The 24,915-nt window shown below is 40.4% G+C and overlaps 1 protein-coding gene across 2 annotated transcripts; it reads left to right on the top strand.

The window, feature by feature from the left end:
- Positions 1 to 308: 308 nt before the first annotated feature.
- Positions 309 to 24,699, top strand: GCM1 (glial cells missing transcription factor 1). 2 transcript variants are annotated; one of them, XM_043510371.1, is made up of 6 exons: positions 309 to 838; positions 8,256 to 8,449; positions 12,567 to 12,819; positions 14,980 to 15,092; positions 16,428 to 16,556; positions 20,672 to 24,699. In XM_043510371.1, exons 2-6 carry the CDS (start codon positions 8,366 to 8,368, stop codon positions 21,422 to 21,424), a joined length of 1,332 nt encoding a protein of 443 aa, XP_043366306.1. In that variant the 5' UTR covers positions 309 to 838; positions 8,256 to 8,365; the 3' UTR covers positions 21,425 to 24,699. The 2 variants fall into 2 exon arrangements, with proteins under 2 accessions (XP_043366306.1, XP_038252032.1); XM_038396104.2 differs by lacking the exon at positions 309 to 838 and adding an exon at positions 6,054 to 6,274.
- The last annotated feature ends 216 nt before the right edge of the window (positions 24,700 to 24,915 follow it).

The raw sequence follows: 24,915 nt of genomic DNA, 5'->3' as shown, positions 1-24,915 counted from the left end.
TTAAAAAAATTGCTCCAATAACACCTAATGCCTCAATCCCTCTTTTACATCAGCCCTGCTCATCCATGTACTACTTGCTAGCTTCTTCGGCAGAGAACTAGCCCCCAACCGACACTTTTCTCACGTTTCTTAAGAAAAGTTGTAGGACCCGTTCTAAATCTTAGTGGACAGTATTCTCTCTCCTGTTCACTTAAACATGTTTTGTCGTTCTTTGAAACATTTGTTGGAGATCACTTAAGTAATTTAGCTGGTTAACAAGAGAATACATACTTGAACTCACATGCGTCAAAAATATGCACAGCTGCATCTAACACTACAAACCATTTTCTTTATGCAGGGCGAGTCCACTGAGGGAATTTATAAGAGAATCTCTAGCCTGCATCTATCTTAAATCTAGGCATTTCTATAACCTCTTGTCAATTTAGCAGCTGCATTCCTAAGTGGGAAGATCACTAAAATCAAAAGGGTAAACTGCTGGTCAGAATACAGACCAGCACACCCAGATCCAAATGACTAAACTATATTCAATTAATATTGAGCACAGAATGGGTCACTTTATGGGGGAGATGTGACTAGGGACAGGATGGGGGTTGTTCCTGACTAGAATTAGGACAGCATCCTTATTCAGGAGCCAGAGAAAATGCTCCTAGCTGGAGGTATGGGGACACAGCTGTGTTTTAGCTGGACTTCTGAATGTGGAATTACCTGTTTGTATCTTTCCAGATGTATTTAACCTCTTTGTTCAAGGTGAATAGGAACCTGTGTATGTACTATGAAAAAAAATAGACTACAAAAGTACATCCCAACTCTCTATGTCATTCATTTCTCTCCCAGTGAGGTAAGAACCTTCTCTCAGAAGCTCGGATATTATTTTAATGTCCTGGTTTCTGTGATTTTTTTTAAGTACATTTTAAGATTTTGTACAAAAAGGCAATTTTTGACACAGAAAATAAACACAAGCACATAATTTCAAACATCAAAATATTTTAATTTGATAGCAACTAACTCAAATGGTGTTAAATAAAGAAGAAAAGAGTCAGGAAACAGCTGAGGTAAAAACAACTTTAAAATTATGACTCTCATCCTGCAGTGTGATCCATGGTATCGTAGCCTTACCAATCGATGTACCTACAGGCCATACAGTTTCACCAAATGATACCTGCATCTAGCCTAGTAACTAGTTGAACTGAAGGATAACTTTTAGAAAAAAAACATTAACTTCAACGTCAAGACTCCAAGTGATGGAGAATTTATCACATTCCTTGGCAACCTGTTCAGTGGCTATTGCCTCTCTGTGGCTTCATTTGGGACTCTATTTGCATGATGGAGGCATCCACACAGACTACATTGCAGGATCAGGGCCTAAATATATCCCTCTAATAGCAAGAGAAAGAAGGAGTTAAATCTGAGAAAAATAACAATAAAAATCTTAGGCATGATCAATAGGACATGTGGAAAATTGAAAATGTGGAAGATTTCATAAAATTATTTAAATATCAATAACAGATAAGGGATGACATCTGGGCCCCATTGAAGTCATAGCGTTTGAGGCCAGAAGGGCCCACCAGATCTTCTAGTCTGACTCCCTGTATATCACAGGCCACCAACACCACTCATCACCCGCACACAAAACCGAACGACCAAAATTAGACCAAAGAATTACAAGCCCACAAAAGATTAGATTATTAGGTGCCACAGATAAAGAAAGGGAAAGATTGAGTGAGATTTACCCAATTAATCCCAGCAAGTGACTCACAATCCATACTACACAGGAAAGTGGAAGAAAACCTAATGTCAATAGCAACCTGACCTGGGGGGAAATTTCTTCCTGATCCCACGTATGGCACTCAGACCCTTAGCATGTGAGGAAGAACCAGCCAGCCAAGCACCTGAGAGAGAGAAAGCGAGAGAGAGAGAGACTGGTCGGTGACAACTCAGAGCCCTGGCCTACCCCATCCAGATCCCATCTCTAGCCATTGACTTCCATGGGGTCAGGCTTTAACTTGTGGCCTCCATCACCATAGCATGCTAAGGCCTCAGACTAATTAAAAGTGCACATAAAATAAAAAAGAACTAAAAAACTGAACTCTGAAATGACCTTTATAGAACGACTTTAGAGTCAAAGGAACGGAAGAGGACAATGTAGCCAGAGTCGTTGCAATTTGTTCCACCATTAGACCCTGATTCGCCACAACCACACGAGCAACTTTAAACATGGGAATAGGCTCTCTGAGGTCAATGGGCTAACCTGCATGTTTATGTCTGATCAGGATGAGGGCCTTAGCTGGTGTTTTTTTAATTTGTCTGCCATCTCAGGCAGAATCCCCATTTTAATTCCGTCACAGTGGCTTGAATTTTAGCAAAGAAGAAGTGATGGGGATGAATGGCTGAGGCATTATTTTGATCAGTAACATTACATGAAAAACACTGGGTGGCATTTTCACTGAGAAATATACTCCACACACAGATTTTTTTTTAGATACACTGACTCAGAACACCCCCCTCCTCCGCCACCTCCTGACAGCAAATTCACCAGCCAGCTACAGAAAGCTAGAGAAAATGTCTCTGGCGCCATCTACTGTGCCAACAAAGCACTAAAGCAACCAGAGACCACGTATAAAGTGTACTATCCATGGGCACAGTCAGCTACACCTACAGTTAGTGGTATGATTTAATTTTATTATTAATCAAAGTAAGAATATTTTTTTCCATAAATAGTCAGTTGGCTCATTTAAAAGTAATTAGGCTAACAGTTTTATAATCTCACTAATGTCACCAGAGTGCATATAGCACATTATATTTTCTTCAAAAGAATTAAATGGCTCTATTTAAAGTTTTGGCTCTCCGTCTTGTGCCTTATTTTCAAGGTGTATGTTGTATGTTTACGACTATTCATGCTGATTTTGTTTGTTGTTACACACATCCCGTAAAGTGCTGCCTCTTCAGCATTCACATGCTTACTATATTATCCTGGTTTAGACCAAGGTCTTCTCTCCAGCACACAGTTCAAGTAGGTGAGCTGTGCATAGAGAATCCACAGGCATCTGAAGAGGATGTTTTGTGGTTCTGACAGTCTTTTGTTGTCTGTTTTCTTGTCAACCTGCAGAAAAGACATGGCCAAAAATTCAAATGAGATTTTTTTAGGAACTCCTATTTTGCTTGATTTAGGGGGTCTCTCACATAAGTGATAAGTCAGGAGCCTGACAACTAATCCCATCTATTGGGTTGTCATTGCTGAAATTTTTGACTCCAGAGATGTCTTGTAGAACCTTCTGTATTATGTTCTGGAACAGTTCAGCTGCAGAATTTATGCTGAAGCTGAGGGTTACATATCAAAGCACCAGTGTGGGTTGAAAATGTGATGATATATCTTGATTTTGGTCTAAGCTTCAGCTGTTGTGTTCCACTGCTGAAGTCAAGCTTGGCAAGGGCTGGGGCTCCACTGAGGTAACTGACAACACCGTCATTACTATCATAGAATCACAGAACTGGAATGGACCTCAAGAGGTCATCTAGTCCAGTCCCATGCACTCAAGGCAGGACTAAGTATTATCTAGACCATCCCTGACAGGTGTTTGTCCAACCTGCTCTTAAAAATCACCAATGATGGAGATTCCACCACCTTCCTAGGCAATTTATTCCAGTGCTTAACCACTCTGACAGCTAGGAAGTTTTTCCTAATGTCCAACCTAATGTCCTAGTTGTTTCAGGAATTTTTTTAAGTCCGTTGTTCTTATTCTCCTAGTTTCCTTGGACTCATTAAATCTATTATTTCATGATCATTTTCACCAAAATTGCCTTCCAGTTTCACATTTGCCTTTAATTCCCTCCTGTTGATCAGAATCAAGTCTAAAATAGCTGTCTAAAATGTCTAAAGTCTAAAATGGTTACTTCCTCCACTTCCTGAAACAAAAAGTTGCCCACAATACATTCCAAGAACTTATTGGACACTTTGTGTTCTGTTGTATTAGTTTCCCAAAAGATATCTTGGTAGTTAAAGTCCCCCACTGCTACCAACTCTTGTGTTTTCAGTATTTCTGTTGTTTGTTCTAGAAATGCCTCATCCCCCACCTCTTCCTGATTTGGTTGTTGGTAGTAGACCTTCTATCATGACATCACCCCTATTTTCCCCCTTTATCTTTACTCAGAGACTGGGTGGAAAGTGTTCTTGTGGTGGGTTCCCCTTCCTAGGGGAGGCAGATACTGTTGTGTGAGTGCTGTGGCCCCATTAAAGTTACTTGGATTTTTAATGTGGTCTCACCTCATTCCTTTAGCTGCCCCTCATGTTCCAGTAAGTGGAATAAAAATGACAGCATCCATATGAGGTGTCATGTACAAGCTAAAATAGAATAGTTAACTGCATGTCTTGTCTTGTCCAAACCAATACAATTTCCATTTGGCACAAACCATATGGTGTGTAATATAGCACTAATCAGTGTCCATTTAAAGGGCCAATGGCCACACTTGAGATCAGTTAAGTACTGGCACCAGCTGAAAGATTACACCAAAGATGGAATAAGGAAGGCTGATGATAGTGCTGACAAGAGTAGCTTCTCTACAGGGCAGTAAGTCAATATAAATGAAGGAGTTTGATCTTCTGAAAACTGTGTAATAGCTTACATCCATGCATTCCTGTGATCAGTTATTGGGTTTCATCACAGTCTGGCACCTGAACAAAAGACATCAGCAGTCAACCTCTACAGAAAGTTACACTGATTTCAGATATTGCTGTTTAGCAATATTACATGGTGTTTTGATGAACTGTGATCTTCCTGCCAAAAGCATTCCAGGCTCCAGATTTTTTTCACCTATCTGTGATTTCTTGTAACAGAAGAAATATCAAAGGAGAGCATATGAGATTTGCTGTGGCTACGGTTTTAAAGAGTGTCCTTCCAAACAATGAAACACAAATTGCATTGAATTAGTATAGTATGTAGTAACATAGGAGTTGCCAGACTGAATCAGTCTCCAACAGTGGCCAGATAGTTCAGAGGCAGATACAAGAAAGCTCCTAGTCCCCTTAGGAGTTAACGTTTGGCTTAAACCCTGAAGCATGAGGTTTAAATATTTCTTCCAAAATGTCTGTTAGATGTCTTAGATGTTCCACAGATGTTCACATTAACTATTTTAACGCTGGTTATTGTTATCCATATAAATATTCATTCCCTTTTTAAATCTTCTAAGTTTTTCACATAACAACATCCTGTAGCAATGAGTTCCAGTCTAATTATGCATTGCATGAAAAAGGATTTCCTTTTCTCAATTTTTGAATTTATCATGTTTAATTTCATTGAATGTCCTCTTGTTCTTGAGTTGTAAGAGAGACCGGGAACTTCTGTTCTAACTTCTCTTTACTTTTCACTATTTTATACATTTTTATTATATCCTCTCTTATTCATCTCCTTCCTGAAGTAAACAATCCAAGTCTTTTCAATCTCTTATGAAGAGAGTTTTCCCATGCCCCTATTTGTTTTATTGCCTTTCTCTGAACCCCTCCTCATTATACAACGTCCTTTTTGAGATGAGGCCAGTACTGCACAGTATTCTAGATGAGACCACAGCATTGGTTTATAGAATGGCATTATAATATTTTCTGTATTATTCTCCACCCCATTCCTTATGTATTCTCACATCTTGTTTGCTTTCTTGACTGTTGAACAGACATCATCACCGAGCTGTTCACAGTGATCCTCTAGTCCCTTTCCTGAGCTGATAGAGTTAATTTAGAACCCTGTAAGGTATGTGTAGTAAATATTTAGATATTTCCCTGCAGTGTGAATTACTTTATATTTAGCAACATTAAACTTCATTTGTCACTGTGTTACCGATTCACTTTCCCCTGAACTTCCACACAATCCTCTCTGGTCTCGACTAACCTGAATAACTTTGTCATGTGCATATTTTGCTACCTTACTGTTGGCATTCTATCACACACAACAGCAGGCTGACTACGTGACTATTTAAGGAAATGTGGTACAATTTATGTGAGGGACAATATGAGCTGGAAGTCAGACCCCAACCTCCCATCCTATTAATGCTGTAAATGAATCAATATATAGGACTCTTTATAAGTTTTCTTACCTGTCGCTGACTGTGAACATCTAAGTTTTGATTGGATAGCAGCCAGCACACATTCGCATATAGTATCTGATCATGGAATAGAGTACAGCTACTGAGACTTAGGAAGTGATTGAAGCCTGAGTGCTCTGCCCTCAAAGAATCTCTTCTTTCAGATGACACTACATCAGTTTCATCCACATAAGAAGTTAAGGAGGTAAGATATGCCATTGAAGTCCTAGTTGGTGGTTGGTTAAGAGGATTGCTTATTTAAAAAAAAAAAGGGAGGGGGGAAGGTGGGAATTATTTACCATAGAGTAAAATTTAGATTTTGTAAAGTTGATATAAGAAGATAAACAACTAGCAGTCAAAATAATTTGAAAGCCACCATGCAATTCAATTACTAGAAGTTTTGCAGTATTTCAGTCCATATCAACACCTAACTGTACAAACATGATTCTCTGCAACTGTCTTTTTTTCTGTATTAAACAGCCATCGTTTGCCATTCACTGAATTTTAAAGTAATATTTAATGTATGCTTTTTTCTTTGGCAAACCAATATAAAAGGAAAATGCTCCACTACAAATTGTTAATGATTAATTCTAATGAAGAAAGGAATTAAAAATCAATTTTCAAGCTAGTTCATTTTGAAAAGTAATTGAAAAAAGATTTGGACTGTCTTTCTGAATTATATAACAGGTCATTTAATATTCAAGGGTAATTTGTTTCATAAATTCAACACAGCTTTCCAATGCAACTTACATTTTACATTGTCTGTTCTAACGTTACTGTCCCTGTCTGCAGCGGTGAGTATATTAGCTTTCGTGGTATAATATGAGAGTATATGAAGACCTGATGTTTTCTATAACATTTTGTATGTTCTATGGAGTAAAGCAGCTTTTCCTGGAATAAGCTCATTCTGATAACATCTTTTCTGGAGAAAAAATGACTTACTTGCCTAGTAAGAATTAAACTGCCAATTCAAATTGCTAAGCAATTAATGTTAAATCCCATGTGTCATGTTTAGTGTCTTTTTGCATGTATTTTGCTCTGAATATCTGATCACAGTACTCTGCAATTCCCTATTGTTTTACCATTGTTATGTTCTGATTTACTTATTGGGGAGTAGTACTTTGAATATACTGCTTACGGCACCTTTCATCCATGGATCTCAACATGCTTTACAAATGTTCACCAAGCCTCATAACATTCCTGTGAGGTATTATCATACACATCTCTTAGATGGGTAAACTGAGGCACCTCTCCAAGATCTTGTCACTTGCATAGCCGATAATAATAAAATAATGGCTCCCAGTTCCCTATTCCAGTTACTGGACAAACTGCCTAACACATTATTATGCTATATATTTCACCACTCAGCATGCTGCATCTGATCCTTAGCTGGTTTAAATCAAAGTAACTCCATTGAAGATAATGAAGCTATGACAGTTTCCACCAGCTGAGGATCCAGCTGATACTTTTCAGATTTATCTTCTCTCTCAGAAATAATAATGATTTCACCCAAAAGAAAGAACTTTTTTTATTCATGTGCACATTGCTGTTGTGGTGCTATGCTTAGCTGATACTGAAATTATGACTGGAAAGCATAAGGAACTACATGGGAATGTATGGGATGCCCACAATCATTTTTAACTAACACACCAAATTTTCTTCTGTTTGTCTGCTAGTTGAGATAGGAAAATGCATGAAGCCTGCCCAGTTCCATCCATTATTGTAACTGATGGGCTCTCAGAGATGTGGGCAATTTTTGAAGTGGCCAAGAACCATATCAAGTCAAATAACATGACAGAGTCACCTATTGCACCTCACCTTTGTAATGTACAGCAGGAGAAAATCCTATTGTGTAATCAACAAGAATAAAGAGGCCTTCGCAAGCGCTGTGCTTCTCAGTCATTTTGGTTCTGAAAATATAGGGCCTGATTCTGATCTCACTTACAAAGAGGTCTGGGAGTGGAGTTACGTGAACATAAATTTGGTCTGAAAGGAGAATGAGCAAAACCAAACCGTCAATAAACTCATGGTGTGCTTTCAGTTAATGATGCCTCCATAAGATCACATTCTATCTCTAAGCTATATTTTCCATTGCTTTGTCTGCTTGCAAAACTTTTAATGGAACAAGTTTTTCTGGCAAAGAACACTGATTTTTATCTTTAATGGGCAGCCTCTCTCTCGTTTAGCTTCAGGAAACAGCTTCCTCGTTGTAAACTGCCTGAGAGTGGTGACAGCTAGTCAACTTCAAAAGAAGGCAGTGGAGATTTGCTTGCTAAGTTTGGGAAGGAATTCAGAAATGCTGAAAGCTGCAGATGATATTATGGACCAGGAGGACTCCACTTCTCAAAGCTGGGATATCAATGACATCAAACTGCCTCAGGTACATGTATTTGTTTTAGAAAGTATTTTAGAAGTTCAGCCAATCATGGAATACCTTCTGAAACATTAATATTTTATCATCTTTCCTTGTTTGCCACTTTCCCGGTATCCATGGTGTATGGTAAAATGAGACATTTTGTTGAACAGCTAGAAAATTATTCAGTAAAACATTTAAGCATTCATACATTTATCCTTGAATTATACACCTGAAAGAGCTGTCTATGTGTTATAAGAAATAGTGATACTCTAGTTTCACTAAAAGAAAAGGAGTACTTGTGGCATCTTAGAGACTAACAAATTTATTTGAGCATAAGCTTTCGTGAGCTACAGCTCACTTCATCAGATGCATTCAGTGGAAAATACAGTGGGGAGATTTATGCTCAAATAAATTTGTTAGTCTCTAAGGTGCCACAAGTATTCCTTTTCTTTTTGTGAATACAGACTAACACGACTGCTACTCTGAAACCTCTAGTTTCACTATCTTTCTAGTTCACTGGTTGGCTGAAGCAGCTATTTAATATTTTATTTTATCCTCTCTCTTGAATGTCTTATTTATTGCACATCATTCAAACATGCTTTAACCACATAATTATTAATTTTCTCATTGGTTTGGGACTATAATAGCTGAGTGCTGCACAAGAACTTGTGAATTTATTTTCACAACACCACTGGGAGGCGAGCAGAGGGTATTTTATCCCATTTTATAGATGGTACCTGAGGTACAGAGATTAAGGTCAAAAGTGTCCAGTAACTTTGGGTGCCCAATTTGAGATACCTAAGACTTGATTTTTTCAGAGTACTTTGCATTATATAGCATTTTATTGGTTCAAAAAGCACAGCTGCCACTGCTTTCAGTTGCAGATGTGAGTTCTCAACATTTCTGCAAATCAGAGCCCAAGTTCAAGTTAGGTACCCAGAACCTTTACAGCCTTAAAGTTCTTTTAATATAGTTTTGTATGTGTGTAGTTTCCTAGGTTTTTTAAAAAAGCAAACAGAAAAAAGTGAAACTCCAATAAGTGGCAACATCTTGACACCAACATGGGTCATCAGTGTTGTTGGAACATTTAGATCCAAGCCTCTGCAACTTGAGCTAACAGAGTAACAGAGGACATTAGCTGGTTGTCATCCTGTATGTGGACCAGCTACTAGTAGGGCATTAGACACACACTTTGGCTGGGGGTATAAGAGATATTCGTTGACAGCAGATGAATGGTGACTCCCAAGCTCTTTATCCCAGTCCCAGTTTCCTTCTTCATGCTCCCCTTCAGAATCCCAATCTTCCATTACATCAGTGTCAAGTCTTGATGTCAAGTCTTCCTGAGCTTCTCGTCCCCATATCCACTAGGCCCCTTGTCCCAGGCTCCTTACCAAGCCAGCTTGGTCCCTCACCCATCCAACCCCTACTCCTCATCCAATCTGTCTCCCCACCTTGGCTCCCACTCACAATCACCTCCCCACCCAGGCTCCTTGTCTCAGTCCCCCTTCCACCCCAAAGTCGTCTTGCCGCCAGTGGCCCTCCTCCCATCGGTCCATCTCTTGTCCCATCTGCATTCAAATCAGGCAGATTCTACTTCCACACTGCCTAGGAGCCAGCAGATGGAGCACAGAGAGCATAGAAGAAATGGTCTCCCAGGTTGCAGTTCCCAAGCCTGGAGCCACAGCAGCTGGAAGCAGCGATTGCAGAGAGAATTTTTACCAGCCATTGGATTCCTGGGTTGGAGCATGTGCAGTGCAGATTAAATCTTCAGAGAATTTAGCTGCCAAACTCTAACAAGTCTCTGCTGAGCATGTGTGAACTGAGTAGAACTGGCCATAACTCAGGATTTTCAGTTCCCCCAAAATTTCAGTATTTTAGAATTTATTTTTGTTTTAAACTGAATTAAAAACAATTCTTTGTGCACCCATAAAACCTGAAAATTTTCATTTTGGGAGCACCGAACCATAATATTTCCAAAATTAAATATGTGAAATTGACATTCTTGTCAGTTTCACTGTTGTTAGCACAGCTAGCATGAAAATGTCACTTTTATTCAGCAGCAGTCTTGGCTCCCAGGGTCTGCTGGTCCAAGGCAGCACCACCATGTAGACTGTCACAGCACTGGGGACCCCAGGGTTTCCAGATTTCTGGGCCAGCTGGCACCCTGGCTATCTACTCAGGTATCCGATAGACCAGGGAGCCAGCTGCCTTGGGAATTTGGAAACCTTGGGCCCTCCAGTGTGAAGCTGTCTGCACGGAAGAGCTGCCCGGCGGCAGCCATGGACACTGGAAGCCCGACACAGGACTTCCAGGTACCCAATTCCGCAACAGGCAGTCTGAAAGACCTGAGAGCTTGTCTACACAAATATATAGTTCACAAAAAGCTGGGGTATAAATCTACCCCACATCAACCTGCTGCACACTAAGTGTCCATGTGAACTCTGCTACTGCACACTAAAAGTTCTATAGTGAGCTTTGACCTACCAGGCTTTGAAACAGGAGTAGATTAATTTACCTTGAGTGGGGTTCACAGGGCTTCCAGGCTCTGAATCTGCTAGCTGAGCTGTCTCTAGAGTCAGGGCACCTTGAAGCCTGCCTTGAATGGGTTGTCCTAGAGTCCAAGCTGGAGCTCAGGCTTGCCGACTTCTATGCTTCCTGCTCCACAGCAGAGAGCTGGGCAGTGCTGCTGCAGAGAGGAGAGCATAGCAGCCCTGAGAGCTCCAGCTGGGGGTGCTAGGCTCAGGGCTCCTGGGCTTTTGTACTTGTGGCTTCTGGAGCTGCCAGGCTCTCTGTGGAATGGGAGCCTGGAAACCCTGCAATCCCCAGCACAGGGCAGTCTGCAAGGCAGGGCTGCCCCAGAACATGGGCTCCCCAGCAGCCATCCAGGAAACTGGGTTTTGAGTAAAGTTTGATCAAATCTGTAATAGAGTCAGTGAAACTTTTCGCTCTGCTGAGCTGGTACTTTCTGATTAAACTCAGATTTGTCAGAAAATTTCTGGCCAGCTCTAGAATCAAAGTACCATCTGAATCTAGAATCTAGTACCAAAGGAACAGAACTTGTCAAACTTGTGTAGTTTTTCACAGGGGTGGCAAAGAAATCTCCCTGATGCTAGTCTCTCACAATAGATCTCCCAGCCAGTGCAAATTAGCAAGGTGCTTCTGTACTGCTTTCGTGGATCTCAGTCTCTTTTGACCTTTTCTCCTTTCTTTTTTTTTTTTTTTTTTTTTTTTTGAGCATAATGAAAGCAAACAGTGCTTTGCTGAGACTAGTTCATGTTGTCACCAATCTATTTCACATTAAGGCATCAGAGTGTTTGTTTGGTTCTTTATAACCTATTTACATTTTCTTCTTGTACTAACTGTAGCCATTGTGTTGATGTCTGGCTGGCCCCTTGCTAAAATGTCATTTTGTTTGTTTAGTTTTATATTTGTTGTTTACAATATAGGTTTTGACTCCACCTCTAATAGAAAAATAAGGTCTGACTGAAATGCTGTACTAGGAACAGTGGAGGGAGAAGAGGTTTAAGTTAGGATAGAAATCTGGTCTGAGAATTAGCAATTGACCTGAACAAAATGCTGGATCTGGAGACCCAGGAAGCTTTGAAGCAGTCTGGATATGCTTCAGTGTTCATCCTCTCTCTACGAAAAGTCCAGGCTAAACCAAACCAAATGCTTGGCTCCGATTCCAAACTTTGCAACACAGGCCCATCTTTAATAATAGTAATGGTGAAGTAGGCCATGGAGCATACAAGAAATTAACCTGCTAATCATTGCTAAGTTTGACGGTTGTGTAGGGTACTTCATTTAAAGTAGGTGGCTTAAAGTCACTTGGCACCTTGTCTTCCACTCCTGAGGCTCCTCTGCTCCTGGCTGGGCCCTGGAATGAGTTAGAGCAGCCTGAAGGCCAAAGAGCTGTTATGGCAGCTGGTCAGATCATTGGAGCAAAGTGAAACTGCAGCCATGGTCCCTTTCCCCAGCCATCCCCCAAGCCTATACTGAAGGAATCCTCCGGTTACTGGCTAGTCTGGATTTAAGCCTGCTACACAATGCTAGAGTGACAAGGATCTAGTCTATTGTCCTCAAATTGAGAAACTACTTTCTTTCCTTGGCTAAAATGTGGCATTCTTTGGGTTCTTAACAGGATGTGAAACAAACAGATTGGTTTCAGGAATGGCCAGATTCCTATGTAAAGCATATCTATAGCTCGGATGATAAAAATGCTCAGAGGCACCTGAGTAGCTGGGCGATGAGAAACACCAATAACCACAACTCTCGCATCTTAAAAAAATCCTGCCTTGGGGTAGTGGTCTGCAACAATGACTGCTCAGCCACAGATGGGAGGAAGATATATCTGAGACCAGCCATATGTGATAAAGCCAGGCAAAAACAGCAAAGTAAGTACGACCATGTGGAAATGGCAACGCCTGCCTTGGTTCTCTTATTAATACCCTTGTTAATAATTTATTATAATATCATAGAAATTAGAGATGGAAAAGACTAATTGCATCATCCAGTTTTTCCCACTGCCATTGCTATAGTATTCCCTATTATTAAATACAACTTGCATATTTCAGAAGAATACTAATGAGTATTGATTCCTTTTTATTTTTATTGATTTGGCTTCTCAAAACTTTTTTTTGCAGCCTGCTAGTCTTAAAAGTCAGCATGTACTGTCTCTATTTTGCTTTAGCTAAGGCTTGATATCCAGCTTGGTACAGATGAGTTCCTAGTATATTAATCTGCACAGGAACTTCACTTCCATAGGAAAATATTTTTACTTAAAGGTGACCTCCAAAGGAAAAAAATGAGTTGATTTTTTATGATGTAGTTTTTTTACTTGTATCTGTGTTAGAAATTCAGCCCATCTATGTTGGAAGACTCTATGATGACTGGAAAATTACTGAAAAGGGGACAACACAAAAGCTGAGAGATCAAAAGTTGAGTAATTCAGAAGGGAAGAGATTTTTAGCTAGACTTGTTAAAATTCTTTTTGATTGTTTGGTTTTGTTAACAGTGACTAATGAACATTTTGGATAAAGGAAGATTTTGTTAAAGACTTCAGTTAAAGTTAGGCTTGAAAGTATTAAATTTTATTGGTAAATTTTATTGGTCAGTAAACGATATCACAGTGCACATATTAATTTACCAAAAAAGTCCTTCAATAATAATCAAAACTTACAGATAGGCAAAGAAAGAAAAATGCTGGTTGAGAACTTATTAGAGTTTGGTTTAAGGATATTTACTTAGCATATTTTTACATGTGATGTTATTCCCCTGATAATTTTGCACAACTGTGAACATTTAAATCTATTTAAAAAAATTTAAAGTGCTTAAAAATAAACATCTATATTATCCATTGAAATTTATTTTAAAAAAAATCAAATTCTGCCAAATCTAGTTGAAGTGCTGGAGCCCATTATAAACATCCCTGAACTCTCACATAGGTCCCCCAGCCAAACCAGGAAAGATCAGACTTGAAATTCCTGATACTGCTAAGTAGAGCTGGTTGAAATTTGGCATTTCCATTCCTCAGGAAATCTGGCATTTCAAAATTTCCTTTCATCCCAAATCACAATGAAAAGTCAACATTTCTAAATTTCCCACAAAACAGAATTGCCAGAATAATTGGTTACAGAACTATCTAAATGACCCGATCAAAACTTTTTGTTTTGATTAAGATTGAAGTACTTTGTTTCAACTTTATCATTCAAAATATATTATATTAGCTGAAATGATAAAGCTGAAACAAGGCACTTGAATGTACAGTCAACCTGTGGAACTCATGTCAGGGGATGTTGTGAAGGCCAAACTATAACAGAGTACCAAAAAAAGAACTAGATAAATTCATGGAGGATAGGTCTATCAATGAGTATTAGCCAGGATGGTCAGGGATGCCACCCATGCTCTAAATGTCCCTAGCTCTGTTTGCCAGAAGCTGTGAGTAGACGACAGGCAATGGATCACTCGATAATTGCATGTTCTGTTCATTCCCTCTGAAGTACCTGCATTGTCCACTGTTGAAAGACAGGATACTGGGCTAGATGGACCATTGATCTGACCCAGTGTGGCCATTCTTATGTTCTTATGATAATTTTTCATTGAATCTTTTGATGAAATTGTTTGCAGTCTGGCAAAATGTTTATTGTATTGAATCAGCATTTTCCAGTGGAAAACTGTTCTATCAGAAAATTTTTAACCAGGTCTACTTCTAAGTTGAAAAACAATCAGAAGACCAGAACCCTCATTGCCTAGTCTTTCAGGCCTTTTTAATACTTTAATGAAAAACCAACTAGGTGCAAAAAAGTACAATTATTAAAAATATCCTTTGCAGGTCACCTTGAACTATAAAACAGGAGAAAGGAATTCTTTGCCAGTGTTTGGTTTTCTATATGTATGAAAGAGTTTTTTGCACAATTCTACTCAATGCATCTTCTGAGCACACAAGCACCATAAGGTAACAATCAACTGCAAATGAACCATTCTCACGGATTGGATTCATCTGACTGCTAGATCCCCTGCATAGATGCCAATGTATCCTCCTACCCTTGTTACAGGGAAATGCTGTCCAAACTGCAGTGGACCTTTAAAGCTTATTTCCTGTCGAGGCCATGGTGGGTACCCTGTCACCAACTTCTGGAGGCATGAAGGGCCATTCATATTTTTTCAGGTTGGTGTAAAACAGTTTTACCCAGATCAACTTAAAAAAGGTATTGAATCAGATTAACTAAAGACATGTATTTGTCCTACCTAATAAGAATCTTATATTATCATTACTTTGTAACGCATCATACCCATGAGGGCAAGTCTACACTGCACCTGGGGGTGTGTTTCCCAGCCTGGGTAGACAGGTATGGACTAGATCTGCTTGAGCTAGTGTGCTAAAAATAACAGTGTAGATGTTGTGACACAAGTGGCGGCACAGGCACCGGGTGGGGGAGAGAGGGGTGTCAGGCAGGCTTGTATTTAACATCCACACTGCTATTTTTAGCATGCTAGCTAGAGCAGAGCTAGCGTGTGTCTGTGCAGGCAGGGAGATGCTCTCCCAGCTGCAGTGCAGACATAGTCTAGAATCTAAAGTATAGGACTAAGCTCTGACCCTTACAGCTTCAGACATGCTGTTTTGATGTTACATCCTTCCCAGAATGCACCATCCAGAAATAAGGATTTCTTAGAGCAGTAAGGAGTCAGACCTAAGCATTTGTCTGTGGTAGCCAATCATATACACACTATACTTTTTTAGCATTTAGTACAAATTGCTCAAACAGTTAGATAATGGGCCAGATCTTGACTGGTGTAAACAGATTTTTTGTAAAGCTTTCCTATGACCCTTTTGGGAAATTTACAAGGCGGGTTGTTTTGTTTTTTTGTAAGTACTTATACTCCCATAAACATTGTGAGGTGCTCATATACTATGGTAAACCTATTTGTTCTGACAACACTATCCTGTGTGGCAAGGTAGTGCTATTATCCACATTTTACAGATGGGGAAATGAGGCACAGAGAAGCTAAGTGACTTGCCTAAGGTCACAGAGGAAATCTGGGGCAGAACAGGGAATTGAACACATGTCTCTTAAGTCCAAGGCTAAGTTCTAGACTATCCTTCTTCTCCTCCAGGTCTTTGCACCTGCTGGGGACCTGGCCAAACATATTTTGTTTTAATAACTAACATATTGTATTTACAAACATGCTTATATCGAGTTAATTCTCAAAGAAATAGAGGTGGAAATAAATTTTCTGATTGATCATACCATATATATAGTCTTAGTTTTGAAAGATATGTGTGTGTTCATTAAAGAACTAATGGAACTGGCTACTCACACGATCAGCAGACCACCCTATTCTGTTTTGCTGAGTTGAATATACCATGTGAGGTGAAAGGGTCTAACTCACTAGACCATGCAGCCCCTATGTGGGTTTTAAATACGTACCCTAAGTGCTGAACGCTTAAAGTTATTGCATGGGATCTGTTTTTAACTTGAACTTAACCCATTCCTTTCTAAAGTCTAAGGGGGCCCATGATCACCCAAGGCCAGAAACAAAACTAGAAGCAGAAGCAAGAAGATCAATACAGAAAGCGCATACAGCTGTTTCTCCCACCTCTCCAAGACTAAAAAGATGCCGGGAGGCTGAGGTAACTTTTATTATTAATATAGAAAACACAAAGGGCTCAACAATCATAGAAGATCAGGGTTGGAAGGGACCTCAGGAGATCTAGTCCAACCCCCTGCTCAAAGCAGGATCAAGCCCTAATTTTTGCCCCAGATGTGCCATGCTGCTCAGGTTACCTGGACCTTGGGTGTGGGAGTCAGCAACCTTGACACGCCTACCACTGAATAAAAACTATGGCCAGATTCTCCCCTCCCTTAGAAAAGCCCACAGGACAGGAGACATCTGTCGTTTCAGCTTTCCCCTCAGAACTCTCCCCAGACTGTTGTGTTGTGGGGACTCTAAGGTGACTAGATGTCCCAATTTTATAGGGACAGTCCTGATTTTGGGGTCTTTTTATTATATTACCCCCCACCCTCTGTCCCGATTTTTCACACTTGCTGTCTGGTCACTCTAGGGGACTCTAACCCTGCAGAATGAGCTGGGGTTTTACCAAAATAACCTGCAAATCCCCATGACTTGTAGATATCAAGGATCCACTAGAGGCATAGGATCGTCCAGACTGTGCAGTAGCTCCAGGTTCCCTTCCACCACCACCACCTCCATCTATCTGCCCATGCTACTCCAAATGGGAGTTGTACTGCCAAGACATTCCCCACTTGCTGAAAGAATAGGTCTTATTATAACATGCCTGGAAGGAGAACTATAGAAAATATATGATCTAGAAATAGAATAATTTTCAGTAGAATGTTTTCAAACTTTTCCATATGGTATCAGCTGGTCTTTAACTAAGGCAGGGCTGGGCCCTAAAGAATGTACAGTCAGTGGAATTTCTTCATGCAGATAGTTCCAGAATGCGTGAAGGGAGTTTTACTGCGGCTGGGTCCATCAAGTCATAAAGTTGCAATAATTAAAAGGATGCAAAAGTAAAATGACAAAGAACAGAGGACTGTAAGCACTAATAATTAAATATACACAAAAAAAGGTGTTCGGCAAGGAATTAAACCTTGTAAAATTATAATCCAATAATTAGAGTATTTAAAGAGATTGTAAAATACCCAGAAACTATGCTTAGCAGAATACTTCCAATGTGCTGCACCTTCACTGAATGAAACTGACATTTGTGAAGCTCTGAATTTTAAAGAAATAAAAATGTCAGCTAAAAATTAGGGGAAATACTTTTACAAATGTTTGAAGAATCATATTTACTGGGGTGAAAAAAAATCAACTTAAAATGTAACAACCATTTAAAAAAACTCATCGTATCCAACTGCAGCAAAGCTCCATAGAAATAAGTAAATTAGCCTCTGTGATAGTAAATGTATTAAAACAGCAATTTCATTAACAATTTCATTAATAAGTATTATTTCAATATACTTTAGTATTTGATTCTAGGTACATTTTCTAGTAAGTCTTTGGAAGGACTTTGGAGGCTGAACTATCTGTCATACTTATCTGGCCCCCATCAGCATAGCATCTGAACACTCCACCTTTAATGTATTTATTTTCACAACCCCCATATAGTACTATTACAGGGATCGGCAACCTTTAGCACACGACCCACCAAGGTAAGCCCCCTGGTGGGGCAGGCCAGTTTGTTTACCTGCGGGAAGCGGCGGCCAGCATATCCCTCAGCCCACGCTGCTTCCCGCAGCACCCATTGGCCTGGAACGGCAAACCACGGCCAGTGGGAGCTGTGATCGGCTGAACCTGCAGATGTGGCAGGTTAACAAACTGGCCCAGCCCACCAGGGGGCTTACCCTATGGCTGCGGGCCATAGGTTGGCGATCCCTCTACTATTAGCTCTATTTTACAGACAGGGCAGAGTGATTATGTGACTTGCCCAAGGTTACACAGGAAGTATGTGTTAGAGAAGAGAACCAAAATCTTAAAAGTCCCAGAATAACATCCGAACACCAGGGCAGCCTTCTTCTTTCTCTGAACTATGACTTTCCTTTCCTGAAAGAAAAGGAGTACTTGTGGCACCTTAGAGACTAACAAATTTATTAGAGCATAAGCTTTCGTGAGCTACAGCTCACTTCATCGGATGCATTTGGTGGAAAAAACAGAGGAGAGATTTATATACACACACACAGAGAACATGAAACAATGGGTTTATCATACACACTGTAAGGAGAGTGATCACTTAAGATAAGTCATCACCAGCAGCAGGGGGGTGGAAAGGAGGAAAACCAGTTTGCAAATTAATTCCAATTCAGCAGTCTCTCGTTGGAGTCTGTTTTTGAAGCTTTTTTGTTGAAGGATAGCCACTCTTAGGTCTGTGATCGAGTGACCAGAGAGATTGAAGTGTTCTCCAACTGGTTTTTGAATGTTATAATTCTTGACGTCTGATTTGTGTCCATTCATTCTTTTGCGTAGAGACTGTCCAGTTTGGCCAATGTACATGGCAGAGGGGCATTGCTGGCACATATCACATTGGTAGATGCGCAGGTGAACGAGCCTCTGATTGTGTGGCTGATGTGATTAGGCCCTATGATGGTATCCCCTGAATAGATATAGATATAGATAGCTTTCATCCAGATCATACCACTCGATCCATTGTCTACAGCCAAGGGCTACGATATAACCGCATTTGCTCCAACCCCTCAGACAGAGACAAACACCTACAAGATCTCTATCATGCATTCCTACAACTACAATACCCACCTGCTGAAGTGAAGAAACAGATTGACAGAGCCAGAAGAGTACCCAGAAGTCACCTACTACAGGACAGGCCCAACAAAGAAAACAACAGAACGCCACTAGCCATCACCTTCAGCCCCCAACTAAAACCTCTCCAACGCATCATCAAGGATCTACAACCTATCCTGAAGGACGACCCATCACTCTCACAGATCTTGGGAGACAGACCAGTCCTTGCTTACAGACAGCCCCCCAATCTGAAGCAAATACTCACCAGCAACCACACACCACACAACAGAACCACTAACCCAGGAACCTATCCTTGCAACAAAGCCCGTTGCCAACTCTGTCCACATATCTATTCAGGGGATACCATCATAGGGCCTAATCACATCAGCCACACAATCAGAGGCTCGTTCACCTGCGCATCTACCAATGTGATATATGCCATCATGTGCCAGCAATGCCCCTCTGCCATGTACATTGGCCAAACTGGACAGTCTCTACGCAAAAGAATGAATGGACACAAATCAGATGTCAAGAATTATAACATTCAAAAACCAGTTGGAGAACACTTCAATCTCTCTGGTCACTCGATCACAGACCTAAGAGTGGCTATCCTTCAACAAAAAAGCTTCAAAAACAGACTCCAACGAGAGACTGCTGAATTGGAATTAATTTTCAAACTGGATACAATTAACTTTTAGGCTTGAATAGAGACTGGGAATGGATGAGTCATTACACAAAGTAAAACTATTTCCCCATGGTATTTCTCCCTCCCACCCCACCCCCCACTGTTCCTCTGATATTCTTGTTAACTGCTGGAATTAGCCTACCTTGCTTGTCACCATGAAAGGTTTTCCTCCTTTCCCCCCCCTGCTGCTGGTGATGACTTATCTTAAGTGATCACTCTCCTTACAGTTTTCAGAGTAGCAGCCGTTAGTCTGTATTCGCAAAAAGAAAAGGAGTACTTTTGGCACCTTAGAGACTAACAAATTTATTAGAGCATAAGCTTTCGTGAGCTACAGCTCACTTCATCGGATGCATTACAGTGTGTATGATAAACCCATTGTTTCATGTTCTCTGTGTGTGTGTATATAAATCTCTCCTCTGTTTTTTCCACCAAATGCATCCGATGAAGTGAGCTGTAGCTCACGAAAGCTTATGCTCTAATAAATTTGTTAGTCTCTAAGGTGCCACAAGTACTCCTTTTCTTTTTGCGAATACAGACTAACACGGCTGCTACTCTGAAACCTTTCCTTTCCTGTTTATCATTTGGGGCCCCAGCTTACTCAGATTCACCATTACAATCCACAACATTAACATAACGCAGGGAGAGAAGAAATATAAATTCAGATACCTTTGATACTCTGACTGGATCTGTTTCATTGTTTGCATTAAGAGAATTAATTGTTCTGGGTTAGTTATAAGGGTTTCTTTTTCTTTTGTGTTTGTTTTTGTTGAATTAATTATTACATTTTATTTTTCTTTCTTAAGTCCCTGACAGGTGAGATGCAAAGTCAAGAAGCTTTGCCTTTACTTCTTTCCAATCAGGAAAACTACATATCTCCCTGTAGTTTTAATGGACATTTAATAGACAAAAACCCTCAAGAGCAAATAATAAATAATTGTTTGTCTCTTGCCAAAAACTATGGGTTTGGAAGATCCCCTTACCTAACAGAACACTCTCAGGACACAAGATCTAACAAATACTACGAGAAGTGCAAAGAAATTGGCAGCAGGGAGCATGGTAGTGGAGACCTGTCTGGACCATCTGTGTGCAATATGTACACTGACTATGGAGAGCCACAACCCTGGAATAAGAACACTGCCCTTGAAAGGAATCCATGTACTGACAAGTGTTGCAATGGTTCTGCTTTATCTTTGGCTGATCTGCATTGTGAAATCGTTTCTTCACAAAACTGTATGGACTCCAGTATCCAACATGTTCCCAATATACCGCCTACAACAAAGGCTGGCTACCATCCTGCCAGGCCCAACACAGGCCTGTCTGGAGATGATTTTTATGAAGGGAAATTGCATGTGAATTACAACAGCAGCTATATTCCTTCCTCTTTCTACCATCTCTCTTCGGAGGATTCCTACCTCATTATGAACTCTGCACATCACCATCAACAGCCTTTGCCACTCACAAAAGGAAACGAATGGGACTTTGAAGAAGAAAGAAAATATACCAATCTGGATTACTGCAACAATGAACTGTTTTTTAGTCTCTGTCCTTTACGATGATCCTGTTTTTCATTTTCCCTCTTCCCTGCACCTGTAAATGTGGGCCTGATTCTCTGCTCTGTGTAACGTGGATGTAAAATGCAGCCTTTCTGATTGGGCAGCCCTCTACCCTCACTCTACATAGGCATAAAAGACTGTGTGAGGGGTAGATAAGCAGGCTCAGGGAGCACAGCCACCCTGCACCTCCCTGCAGGCCTCTCATCTCCCTTGTGCAGCAGGGAAGGGGAGCCATAATCCATCCCAGTTTAGTTACACCCCAGGGAATGACGTAGGGGATAATCTACACCCTGTTTGTGGACATGTCCATTCATGGAGCCTCACTGATCTCTCCTGTCACCCTTGAATTGTTCTTAACATTAGCCATTTTTCTTTTGCAAAACTTGCCCTACTTTTAGTTTAAGGTTGCAATAGTCCTTGACTACGCATGTCCTTTATTCTACCCCACATTTAAATTATGCAAACTTGATTTTTATGGGAGCTATCAGTGGGCAGCACTCGTGAAAAATCAAGTCAAGTATGTAAGTGCCTAAATATGGATTTTGCTGCCTACCTGTGACCAACTTTGAAAATTTTGGTAGATTTCTTTAAACTTCCTTTGGAGCATGTATCTTTTCAGCAGTTATATCATCTCTGTTGCTCTTTGGATTCTGTTTCATTGTTCTCCATTCCACAGCAAAGTGTACAGTATTTCAAAGCTCTGTACTAAGTTGGAACTTAGCAGTGATCACTAGAAGAGACTGCTCTGTACCCAGATACTCTGAGGAAGTTCAGATCTAGATCCACATTTCATGGCTGGCTCCTGTTAATATAATGGGCTGAACCAAAACCCTGGATCCACAGACCCTTGGGCTTTGGGATCCAGATCCAAACTTTGTAGTTTGAGCACATCTCTACTCTCTAGTCTTCCAAGCAATCCCCTGACAATATGTTATGACGTAAGATGCTATAAAGTTTTTATTGGTACTAGCTTGGGTCAAGAATATTACAAAATAAGTGGCAGTGAACATGTTATAGTATTCCACACCATGAAATACTTGGTGTCTCTCAAACAGGTTCAGTCTAATCATTTGTCTTTTGTTTGCATGTTTCCTTTCATTAGATTCTCTCTGCCTTTTCTACTTTGAAGTACTTTAGTTGCTATGGAAATGATACCATCCGCAGTAAGGGTGGAGTTTAGTGACATTTACAAGAGCAGGATAAAGTATATTTATAGAATGTTTCAAAATGTATATTGCAGTTTGTGAAATATAAGGGTCTGCAGCAGCTTTCATGGCCAGGTATGTTGTATAAATCTAATATATATCCCAGTGTGGTAGTCATCTTTTTAGGTGTTGGCTAATTCAGCAACCTCCCTGCTTAGTCTGTCAACCATTATCACCCCAACATATAATTTGGCACATTTTATTTTTATTATTCATCAAGTCTATCTGAAGATTTCTATGCTAAGTTTCATTAATGACAATAACTACATTTATATTCAATAAGATAAAAAATATTTAAGAAGGGTTATAAACCCTCCTGCTTCAGGACATAACCCAACAACTAATTGATGAGGATGAGGAAGGAGCTTTCTCTTGAGCTGGTTATTCTATAACTGTTTCTACTGGGAATCTTCTTCAAAAGCTTCAGTGCCAGTCCTTGCCAGAGTCAGAATACTGGGCTAAAAGAACCACTGGTCTGATGCTATATTGCAGTTCCTGTGTTCTTTGCCACATCCTCTAAATTTGCTTCGTCGTTAGTACTACTCTTGTTACTATAGCTAATACTTGGTATTGATACAGTGCCTTCCATCTGATGTTTTCAAATGAGTCACAATATTAAAGACTTGGATTTCAGAAGACGCCTGAAGGGAAGTATTATTAACCCCATTTTACAGATCAGGAAACTGAGGCACAGAGTTGTTAAGTGATTCTCCTAAAGTCACACACAGTCTGCTCAGATCTGCAAGCTCCCAGTCCCAAGCCATTCACTCATCCTTTCCATACTCCTAGGTTGGCAGTCACACCACTTTCAGAATGATCAGTACCTGGGAGCACTACGCTGCCAACTTTGCAATTACTTGGCTCATAGTATGAAAATATGAGTCCCATGGGTGAGCCTTGTAAAGCACCATTTAATAGGGACATATGTTGCAAAAAGAAACACATATTTCCTTGTTTCTACTTCCTTGGCCAACTACCTCAGAGTTGGTTGCAAATAAATTTAAATTTGCCCACACTTGTAGGGATTCAGTAGTGAAAATGGGAGCAAAATTTATTTTTCTGTCCTGCAACTAGAACAAAATATACTAAATGTTAAAGTTGGTCTGACAATAGAAATAGAGGCACCATGAAGACACCTGCTTGGATTGCCTTCACCAGGGAACATCATAGCACAAGCCCTCTGCAACATACTGTTTTTTACAGAAAATTGTTTTAAAGATGCAAGGGATAGCTACATTGTTAGTAAATACAGGCAACAGAAATACAAGGAGGTTAGGGACATGGGTGTTTTTCAGGGACAATGCTGGGTTCCAGCTTACTGAGTACTCTTAGGATCAAAGCATTGAGCTACACAACTACTATGTAAGCTTCAATAAACATGGTTATGTTGCAAGAATGCTCTCTCTGTGCTGAAATCCCCTAGTCTTCTCCAAGAATGCATTGGACTCAGTATAAAACGTAGAATGGATTCTTTGGGTGCAGTCTCTTCTTCCAAAGCAAGTTCTGGTCAGGACTATACAGGGGCTGTTCTAAGGATATTACAGACACCATCGCTACTGCCACAACACAGTATGCCACATGTTGCATACAGTCAGACTGTGAGTATCTTATAGATGCACAAATCTTTCACAACTTTTTAATCTTATGCAGCATTTAAAGATGAGACCCTAGGGACCTAGTTGTTAGAGAGATCAATCTATTGTAGGTACTTACATGACCCCTACTATCATAGCATGAGTGCCTCACAATCTTTAATATATTTATCCTCAGGATACCTCTATGAGGTAAAAGTACCGTTATCCTCCTTATTTACACAGAGAACTGAGGCACAGAGAGACTAAAGCCTAGATCCACAAAGGGACTTTGGCATCAGGAGTGGCCATTGCCATTTTGCCAGTTAGCTGAGGGGGGAAAAATTACACATCCAGCCCATCAGAGTGGAGCAGAACGAAAAGAAAAAAATAAAGGCAGAGTGGCAAAGCAGTTGGGCACCCCATGGAAGTTGGCACCCAGGGCATCTGCCCCTAGAATCAGTCCTGCTTCACATTAGGACACTGAGCACTGTGACACCTAACTTTTAGGCCCCTTGAAAAATCTGGACTCCACAGAGCATGAGTTAGGTGCCTAGTCTACCTGTACAATGCCTACGGGGAGAGAGACAATTCACAAAAGCCAGCATGCTAGGCAGAGAGCTGTCTAAAATACCCAATGAGAACTGCTGACCAGAGGGATGCGTTCTAAACCCCACCTGTCTCACAGAGCTAAGTGCCTAAGTCTGGGCTGCAAGGA

Source organism: Dermochelys coriacea, chromosome 3 (assembly GCF_009764565.3).
Source record: "Dermochelys coriacea isolate rDerCor1 chromosome 3, rDerCor1.pri.v4, whole genome shotgun sequence".
NCBI classification, from domain to species: Eukaryota; Metazoa; Chordata; order Testudines; family Dermochelyidae; genus Dermochelys; species Dermochelys coriacea.
This window is presented reverse-complemented; position numbering and strand designations above follow the sequence as displayed.

What these genes read in the sequence shown, in the direction of transcription:
- GCM1 (XM_043510371.1), top strand. Translation starts at nt 8,366, where the DNA reads ATGCTGAAAGCTGCAGATGATATTATGGACCAGGAGGACTCCACTTCT. An exon ending in ATGACATCAAACTGCCTCAG is followed by an intron (nt 8,450 to 12,566) that starts GTACATGTATTT and finishes GGTTCTTAACAG; the next exon opens with GATGTGAAACAAACAGATTG. An exon ending in GGCCATTCATATTTTTTCAG is followed by an intron (nt 15,093 to 16,427) that starts GTTGGTGTAAAA and finishes TCCTTTCTAAAG; the next exon opens with TCTAAGGGGGCCCATGATCA.